Genomic DNA, 10,315 nt, shown 5'->3' with positions numbered 1-10,315 from the left:
CCTTGGAGACGCCCCGGGAGAAACGTGGAGCCGGGATTAAAGGGAGCCGAGGCAAGTGATGTCAACGTGCGTGCCTGGGGAGAAGAGCGGCCCCACCTCCCCCCGGCCCGACGGACGGCCCCGAGCGAGCGACCCCGTTCGCGCGTCATCGGCGGCACCGCTTATAAAGAGTCCGCTTCTGCCTGCAACCTCCTGGCTCCGAGCTGCGCGCAGAGCAAGGCAGGGCTGGCACTCGGCTCCCTCGCCGCCTCTCCAAAGGAAAACCGACGGCGCGCCCTCCGCGAAGCTCTCCGGCCATGGCGATGGTGGCTCTCCTGGCGTGGCTGGGGCTGTGGCTGGGGCGCGCCACGTCGGGGCTGCCCGGCTCTCCCTGCGAGCCGGTGCGCATCCCCATGTGCCGCCACATGCCCTGGAACATGACCCGCATGCCCAACCACCTGCACCACAGCACCCAGGAGAACGCCGTGCTGGCCATCGAGCAGTACCAGGAGCTGGTGGCCGCCGGCTGCAGCCCGGTGCTCAGCTTCTTCCTGTGCGCCATGTACGCGCCCATCTGCGCCGTCGAGTTCCTGCACGACCCCATCAAACCCTGCAAGGCGCTGTGCCAGCGCGCCCGAGACGGCTGCGAGCCTCTCATGAAGAGGTACAACCACAGCTGGCCCGAAGCCCTGGCCTGCCAGGACCTGCCCGTCTACGACCGAGGGGTCTGCATCGCCCCCGAGGCCATCGTCACGGATCTGCCGGAAGGTGAGGATTGGAGAGGAGAGCTACAGGGGACGGGGCGGGCAGGAGGGCACGGACTTGTCTGCGCCCCGGACAAGGACGAGTCCATGGGAGGTTTGGAGGCAGAGGCTGGACGGCCGTCTGTCAGGGATGCTTCCGTGGAGATTTCTGCAGGGCGAGAGGTGGACTAGATGAGCCTGGGGGTCCCATCCCGCTCTACCATTCTATGATCATATATATCTTTACCCGGGAGTAAGTTCGATGGCACTTAGGTCTGCGAGAGCCCCAGGCAGGCCTCCCAAATGAGGCTGGCGCACCCCAACCTCGTTGCCGGAGCAAGATGCCCCCGCGATTTCGGTGGGACTTGCCTTTCCCCTTGGCGGCCTGATCCCGGGTAGCTTCCTCGGAAGCAAGCCTCCCCGCAGAGGAGGAAACGAGGCAGGTCAGATCTTCCCTCGAGGTTGGGACGCCTTGCCAAAGGGGTCCCACCTGGACGCAAGTTCAGCCTCCCTCGGAAACAAGGGCAACAGGTGCGCGCCGTTATTATTAATAATATTTATTTATGCCCCGTCTTTTCCCCCGAAGAGACGCAAGGCGGCTTACAGATTAAATAAGAACGGCTAAAAAGTGCAGCTAAAAACAAACAATTAAACTAACAGAATTAAAACTATATGTGTATATAAAGGATCTATTAAAAACATACAAGTAATTACAGTTTCAGAGGAACTTTTCCCAAGGAAAAGCGAGCTGGCTCTGCGCAGTGCGACCCGGAGACTGAGCACATTTGCTCGGAGGGTAAATCCCATGGAAAGCGAAGGGGCTGACTTGGGAGTAACTGCGCTGGGGTTCAGCTTGCCAACGGGGACCCAGGACTTGCGCGCTCTTCCGGGGTTGGAGAAGTTGTCAGACCATCTTTCCCCGATGAGGATATACTTTCTAAAAATTAAAGGAAAATCCCTCTCCTTTCCCCCCATCAAATTTCTAATTGCTCCCGGTTTTTTTTTTCTTTTTTTCTTTTCCATTTCCATTTTGTGTGTTCCCTCCTGAAGAAGATGTGAAGTGGATCGATTTATCTGACGACGTGATGGTCCATGAAAAGCCTCTGTTTCCCGAGTGCAAGACCTCAAGCCACGGTGAGCGCCTCTTTCTAAGACCGGACACGATCAGCTCGCCGGATATGTGTATTTCCATTATATATATGTATATTTTTCTGTTTTGCTTTCAATGCAGAGCGCTGCAAGTGCAAGAAGGTCAAGCCCACTCTGGCGACGTACCTGACCAAAAACTACTCTTACGGTGAGTCAGTCCGCAACACTTTATTTCTATTTAAAAAGCGAAACGTTGCTGCGTTATCCTTTCTCCCATCTCGTGGCTGGTTTCGTATCATCGGGATCTCCCTTTTTTTGCCCTTTTCGTTCAGCGGACTTCGGTTTTTCGGGAAATCTGATCCCTTTAATTATCCGAGTCCAGAGAAAATATACATATAAAAGACACGATTCAAAACGAATCGTGGCAGCGATTTTATCGTTGCTTCTTTCCCCCAGAACTTTGGGTTTTCTCCCACATCAGAACCAGCCTTCAGTGGTTTTTGAAGACACTGAGATTTACTGAAATGCAAGTTATTTCTTCTTAAAGGGAAAGAAATGAGAGAGAATGAAAGAACTTATTTCTTAGATCCAAATCACTTGGGATTGCGACGAAACAGACTTGGGGGGTCTCAGTTGGACAAGGCACAAAAGTGTTGCTTAAAGAACAACAACCGGATAAGGCACTGTGTTTCTCAAATAATAGTAATACTTCTGATTTAATACCTAAGAGAAAGGATATTTGGGTGCATTCCTGAATAAGCTAGATGCCAGTAAAATCTACGCACTTTACAGCTCCATGTTTAATATTGGAAAACTCAGTGGTTGTGAGTATGCCCACTGAACTCAACGGTATTTACTTCTGAGTAAACATGCACAGATTCAAGGTGTAAGTCCCATCACCTTGAAGGGAATAAAAACTCAATCATAACTGTGTTTAGTAAACATTAGCTTTCTAAAAAATATGCATAGAATTGTGGGCAAAAAGTATTCATTGGAGCTTACTCTCAAGTAAGTTGTATAGGACTACAGAATCCACCTTCCCACCCCCACCCCAAATATAATCATTTATCTCTAGATATGATCTTGCATACATTAAAACTCAGCTGAGTTCTGCTGAAATCAACAGCAGGATAAAAGCACTCCCTGTGTTAAAATGCCAAATACCAGCTTTATAAATTCAGATGATTAAGTTAGCAGGGCATTATTCTAGGGAGGGTAAAAATAAATGAATCCATACACAGGACAAATACACTGGAAAACTTACGTTTCACTAGAAATCTATTATAAATTGATCATGTGAAATGTGTTTGTACTGACAAATGGAATGTGTTTCAATGCAAAATTAGTGCTAATATCCAGATTTTAAAGCCATTGTTGTTTTTGACAATATCCAGAATACAAGGTTCTGTGGTGGGGAAATAAAAGATTGCTTGCCTTTGTGTTTACACACTTTGTGGAAGCGCAGGAGAAGGGACAGGAATGGGATGAGAAAGGAGATGTTGCAAAGACTGGATTAACAAGACCGGGATCAAAATTGTATCATTTGTTCTTCCTATACCTCTGGCACTTTTTAACAATTATGAGCAACCCTATGCATGCCTACTCAAAATAAGTCCACTGAATTCACTGAGACCTACTACTGCAAAGGTCTGTATAGGATTGTGCCGTTGCTCCCCAAAGTGGTTATCAGCTATTCTGAATAGAATACTAAAGCATGGTCCCTTCCAAATCTACAATGTTATGATTTGATGATTCCAAAGAGTAAGCAGGCTTCATCACATGTCTCACTTATTGGACCAGGAATAGTAGCCGTAGGTCTGATGTTTATCTAAGCATGCATCAGAATGTATGTCTCAAAGGCAGACACTGCTGTTCATTTGAATGAACATGGATCTCCACATTCTGGTACAATGCCACCCATAAATGCATGGCAAACATGAGACAGGATGGAGCACAGAAGGCCAGATAAAAGTGCAGTGTTTAAGCTGACCTTCTAAAAGATCCGTGAGAATGGATGTGGTAGGCTTCTTTTCAAAGGCAATTCCGCAAAGGAGAAGCCACCACCGAGAAAGCCCTGTTCCTGGTTAACAATAACCTTGTTTCCCTAGGTAATGGGATTCACAATAGGGCTTCAGCGCTTGATCTCAGCTCTCGGGAGAGGTAGGAATCCTACTCAGGCAGACAGCCCTCAAATATCCTAGGCACAGGGCATTTAGGAACTGAAAACCAGTCATTTGCGCATCAGTCTTCTATTCTCTCTCACTGGTGTAAGCATTTGAAATCAGTAGAATGAGCTGTGGGCAGAAGCAAGCAAGAAAATAAAAATAAATGCATCTTTACATACATTTATGTGTGTGTTTATGTGCCTAAATAAAGTGTCATCTCAACTTCCATCAACTTTTGCCTAAAGCAAAAAATACCCCTTCCTGTTTCATATTTTAGAGATGTTTTTAAAAGGTTTTATAATTTCAGAGATGGTACTTGCAGGCTTGCAGCGAGAGATCCGAAGTCTGCAGGAACAAGTGTCACAATTCAGTGGGACTTACTCTGTAACAAATGTGCCGCTTACAGTGAAACTTAGCGAGACTGGACTCTGAGTAACCATATATAGTATCGGCTGTTAGCTACGTGGGATTATGGTTTACACTTTGCTTTATGTGTTGCAGTTATTCGTGCTAAAGTCAAGAGTTTAGAGAGAGGAGGTTGCAATGAAATAACCACAATGGTTGACGTGAAAGACGTCTTGAAATCTTCAACTCCTGTTCCCCATTCTCTCATGCCTCTGCATACAAATTCCTCCTGCCAATGTCCCCCTCTTCTACCAAACCAAGATGTCCTCATTATGTGTTATGAGTGGCGCTCAAGGTAAGCAAGGATCAAGGGGCAAGAAACCGCTGCCAAGATGCCTGCTTTAACATGTTTTATTTGCATTTTTTGGTGAACCCAACAAACAACACCCTTTGACATGCATGGAGCTGCCCCATCCCTTGAAAAACGTAAGAATGCCCACCTGAGGGCAGCCTTTGGGTCCCACAGCTGAAGTGGTAGACTTGGTTTGGTGGTGGTCCTGCCAGCAAAATGCTCAGCCCGGCCACATCACCTGCTGCCACCACCACCACTTTTGTCAGGTAAGCAGCAGTGATGCTGCCATGCAACACTACCAAAGAATGCCTAGTGCAGTGGTGACCAAACTTGTCCCTCCAGCTGTTTTGGGACTACAATTCCCATCATCCCTGACCACTGGTCCTGTTAGCTAGGGATGATGGGAGTTGTAGTCCTCAAACAGCTGGAGGGCCTAGTTTGGCCATCACTGGCCTAGGGGGTTGGTACTGTCACCCTCCAGCATGTGCTGCCTGAGGCAGCTGCCTCATTTTGCCTCATGGTAGGGCTGGCCTTGGAGGGACACGGGTGGCGCTGTGGTCTAAACCACTGAGCCTAGGGCTTGCCGATTGGAAGGTCGGCGGTTCAGTTCCCCGTGACGGGGTGAGCTCCCGTTGCTTGGTCCCTGCTCCTGCCAACCTAGCAGTTCAAAAGCACATCAAAGTGCAAGTAGATAAATAGGTACCACTCTGGTGGGAAGGTAAATGGCGTTTCCGTGCACTGCTCTGGTTTCGCCAGAAGTGGCTTAGTCCTGCTGGCCACATGACCCGAAAAAACTGTCTGCAGACAAACACCGGCTCCCTCAGCCTGTAAAGCGAGATGAGCGCCGCAACCCCAGAGTCGACTGCGACTGGACTTAACTGTCAGGGGTCCTTTACCTTTACTTTAGGGCTGGCCTTGAGCCGATGACTAAAATCCACTTTATCCTACCAGTGAGTAGGGTTGCATGATGCACTGAACTCCTCAAGGGAAGGGTAGAAATAGAATTAGTAATAATATGGAGGGATAGCTCAGTCGGTGGAGCATGAGACTCTTAACCTCAGGGCTGTGGGTTCAAGCCCTGCGTTGGGCAAAAAGATTTCTGTATTGCAGGGGGTTGGACTAGATGACCCTTGGGTCCCTTCCAGCTCTGTGATTCTTTGATTCCAAATCTGAACTCTCGTATACATAGGAGGGATTGTATCAAGGATTTCATAGAATTATAGATTTGGAAGGGACCCTGAATGTCATCTCTAGTGCAGCGCACTGCCATGCAAGAATCTCAACACTCAGTCCCCCATCCAGTTTGAAACCATCCTGGACCCTGCTTAGCTTTGCAAAACACTGGGATAGGAAGCCAGAGAAGATGGATAGAAAACCCTTAAGCAAAGGTAGACTTCCTATGTTTTGATTCTGGAGATGGTGGTGGGAATGACCAGTGCTTTTTTTCCCAGGGGGGTGCTTAAGGGTACATAGTACCAGCACCTCTCTTTGTTGTTGTAAAAAGGTGTGGCAGTTACTGTAACAACTTCATGCTGAGTCCTGACACCTCTTTTTCTAGGGGGAAAAAAGCCCTTCTCTTGACTAATCTTGAGTTATTTGAGAATGCCAACCCATCAGTGTGAAGGCTTTCAAAATTAAGCCGAGGAATGGGAAAAGATTAGAAAGAATTCTGTTTTTCATGGAACAAGTTTGCCAGTGATGTTTTTAAAGGTCATTGAGGTTTTAATTTTATATGCTTTGTTAAAGGATCTGAAAAAGAAAGCAAAAACAAAATATTGTGTTTCTCATTTGAACTTAGCCATATGTAAACAGGGTTTGAGTTACAGTGGCTTCTTAAAAATGTTAGAAGTAACTGTCTCTTGCTTGGAAAAGTGCTGAAGGAAATACCACATTCTTGTTTCTAGCAGCTTCCCCCTTTTCTGATTATACAGTATTTCAGGCCTCAGCCTTGGATTCAAAGACACAGAAGTCTCACATTCTCCTGGGGTCACAACAGCAAAACTCATCACAAACACTCAGACCGATACAATAGAGGGTGGAAGGGTGTCTACCACATGTGTTGCAGAGCAGAAAATAATAATAATTCTAAAACAAAACATTTTATCTAACAATGAACTGACACAACAAGCACCCACATATGCCAGCACAAATTCATATCTTGGATCTTTTAAACAGCCGCTCTGCAAGCCCAGATAGATCTTGTGTTGTAAGATTACTTCCTGTGGATTGTGTCCTCTGTTTTAACACCACAATAAAAAAAATTGGCACTGGCTCTCTTTTGCTGCATAGAAGGAGAAGTCATCCCTAACCATCTTCTGGGAAACCTGAACGCTTTGGCTGGATTCTTGAGATTCATTTCAAGTTTGACTCTTCTACTCTTTGTAGAGTCCAGTCCAAAATGAATCTCCGAAGTCATTGCACCAGACTGGGCCCTATCTAGAGCTTAATGTGGCCTCAGTCTTAAAATAAATAAACTTCCTTCGGACCATTTCTGGAATAGATTCGTGAGGAAGGTTCCTATTCTTACAGCAAAGCAATGTATTTTAAATTATTTTATATGTTACTATAAACATGATGATATCAAATAATCAGTAAGATTCTTCTGCAATCAATAAGAAAATAAAGAGACTTGTAGCAGTTAATTTAGACAACCATCAGAATTTTTATTTAACCCCACCTTTTCATCTGCATTGTATTTGCTAATGAGAATATTGATTAAAGGCAACTAAATCAAATATTGTGGGCAAAGTCCAGAAAAGTTAAGAATGCATATGACTGGAGACCTAGACATGCTTAGATGTGAATAAGTCCCCACTGAACTCAAAGGGACTTACTTTTTAGTAGATAAACAAGGAATTGCACTATGAATTCTTCTGGGCGGGAGCCAGCTATGTTTTACTCAGAACAGGCCCATGGAAATAACTACATTTGGTCCATTAAATTCAATAGATTTACTGTGAGTAAAAATCAGTTGAAATCCATTAATTTCCGTGAAGAAACTGAACCCACTGAATTCAGTCAGGCTTCCTCCCAGGTAGGAGTGTGTAGCATTCATCCTTAGGCACATCTTCCCCACCGAAATAAACGAAACTTAGAAGTGCTTGATTTTGACTGAAATGGGCCCAGCATTTTTAAAATGTTTTATTCTATATTCAGGAAACGATATTTCTTTTGTGCCCTTCTTGATTCTACAATTAACGTTTCAGGTTAATGCTTCTTGATGGATGCTCAGTTGAAAAATGGAAGGATCCGCTGAGTAAACGATTTAAGGTAAGACCACCTGAGGCTTCTCAATATTTTATCTTCAAAAAATAGGATGCATTGCCTCACCGCACTCTTCAACAGCTATACTCTAAAAATCGTAGCCAGCGGTCATTAGGAAAGTGGGATGGTATGGAGCGGTATATGTAATGTGGGGGTATACAGTCTCAATAAAACATTTTGTCCATCTTCCTCAGTGAGCAGAGTTTCAAAAATAAAATAAAAACATGGGGATTTTAGGGGAAAAAACCATGTGCCCATTTTCATCCCTGGATGCAGCTATTGTTGTGGATGGTACAATTAAGAACATATATGCAAGAAGCTGCATCAAGAAGCATATTAACATAAACCCTGTCTGTATATAAACAAGTTGCTATGGTATGAACCCAACCCTGCAGTTTCCCTTCTGCACCGCAAGATTTCAGGAGGATATTATTGTATTGCAATGACCACTTCCTTGGCAGGCTTGTCAAAACCCTTTTCCAAACGGTTCCAGGGAATTTTGGTCTTCCACTGTTTGCCTTGCTGGAAATTCCCTCTGAGGCTTCTTTCCTCGCACTTCACAAAACATGAGAAATAATGCCAAGTTGGCGTCTAGTGGAGAGATAAGCTTTTAGAAATAAGTACGTACTGCATTTCATGGCTCTTTCCTCCTCATGCTAGATGGAGACAGAGGCATCATCAGGACTGGGTCCCAGATCTTCAGCCTTGATACAAAAAAATCACAGTGTTTACAGGATGGCTTTCTTTCTGAAAGTCAGCCTGAATTTTCAGTTCTACCTCTAAATTAGGATATACGTAGAATCATAGAATCATAGAGTTAGAAGAGACCACAAGGGCCATTGAGTCCAACCCCCTGCCAAGCAGGAAACACCATCAGAGCACTCCTGACATATGGTTGTCAAGCCTCTGCTTAAAGACCTCCAAAGAAGGTATGTGACTCCAACTCTAACCCGCTTTCTTAATTTACGTTTTCCTAGAGATGGGAACAGCGACTCCAAGAACAGAAGCAACGGGCAGGTCCAAATAAAAACCAGAATGCTAGAAACTCTGGGCGCAGTGGGATGCCAAAGCAAAACCTGAAGAACACCAACCCAGCGCTCACTAGTCCCAAGAAAATCAACAAGCTCAGAAGCGATCAGAAAGAAATCAGCCCCCAAAACATATGAATTTCCCCAGAAGCTGACTTGGGTGTGTTTCCTGAACTCATCGATGTAAATGTTCAGTGTTGTATTTCAAACAGACATCCTTTGAACAATTTACTTTTACAGGATTTTTTTAAAGCTGCAGATATAGCTTTGCATTAACATTTGGTGGGTTGAAAAGCAAGTGATTCGGGGTATGCTTAGCACAACCAGTCGTAGTTTACCAGTTTGCATCTGGAGAGCATCCTGTGATTTAAATGTGTGTAGTGGAAATTTGTCTACGTGCTATTAAGGCTGGCTTTGCACGTTTTACATTGGGGCAGCCACTATTATTCACGTTTCCATAGTTGAGCCCCACCAGGGGAATATCACTCGGTCATCCTGATTCCTCGTAAGAATTCTAGCAAAAGGGGAGCCACATGTTCCTCTTTCTCTGGTGTTCTGCAGAAGTGTGTGAGAGCATACAAAGGCTTTTCTGAACCACCACGGCTCCTGGCTAGCCTTTTTTGTCATCAGATTTTGTAACATACTAAATCAAACTTTTCCTTTGGACCAGCTTTTTCTTGTAATGTTTAATTTTGCAGTACTTAAAAACCAGTACCTTTTTGGGGTGTGTGTGTGTGGAAAGTTTAGGAATAATTGATGGTATTTAATACTAGTCCTACTCAGAGTAGACCCACTGACATTAAAGGACTTGACTAACTTAGGTTCATTAATTTCAATGGCTCTAATCTGGACAAGACTTAGTTGGAAACCACCCGATATCTACATATTTACGCCATGTCATTTTATTATGAACAGATATTCCTAAAACAGAGTGAGCAACAATTCCATTGTGGGTTTCTGAAATATTGTTTTTAAAAATTAGAGAAGGTTTTAAATGTTACTAGCAACTTGAGCTGAAACATATCTGCCCTAATCTGGAAACCACCCTCCCTTTAGAGGTGCATGTGGATCTCTTTCACTTTTGAAACGCCTCCTTTGTTTAAATGGCCAGTTAGCAAGCACCTGCCATTGTGTGCATGGATGAGGGGGAAGGTAGCTGAAAGGGACAGGAAGCTTTTGGAAAGAAGGGAAATCTTTTGATGCACCAGATCTTCTGTGCCCATAAATTATCCCTAGATCAGTGCTATTGCCTGCAGAAAGATCGGCAACTACAGGATTTTCTCGTTTCTTTCTAAAACAGGAGTTTGCTGCCACCCTCACTATTCCTGTACCCATTGCACTGTATGAGAA

At 44.9% G+C, this 10,315-nt stretch overlaps 1 protein-coding gene across 1 annotated transcript; it reads left to right on the top strand.

Moving 5' to 3' along the window:
• Window positions 1-296: 296 nt before the first annotated feature.
• On the top strand, window positions 297-10,315 carry SFRP4 (secreted frizzled related protein 4; the record flags this gene model as incomplete). Its single annotated transcript, XM_083706385.1, has 6 exons — window positions 297-747; window positions 1,773-1,856; window positions 1,954-2,019; window positions 4,478-4,676; window positions 7,880-7,943; window positions 8,915-10,315. 6 exons carry the CDS (start codon window positions 297-299, stop codon window positions 9,101-9,103), a joined length of 1,053 nt encoding a protein of 350 aa, XP_083562511.1. The 3' UTR covers window positions 9,104-10,315.

This window comes from Podarcis gaigeae (genome assembly GCF_964106915.1).
Source record: "Podarcis gaigeae genome assembly, chromosome: 12".
In the NCBI taxonomy this organism is placed as follows: domain Eukaryota; kingdom Metazoa; phylum Chordata; class Lepidosauria; order Squamata; family Lacertidae; genus Podarcis; species Podarcis gaigeae.
The sequence above is the reverse complement of the archived record's forward strand: the minus strand, read 5'-3'. Positions and strand labels throughout refer to the sequence as shown.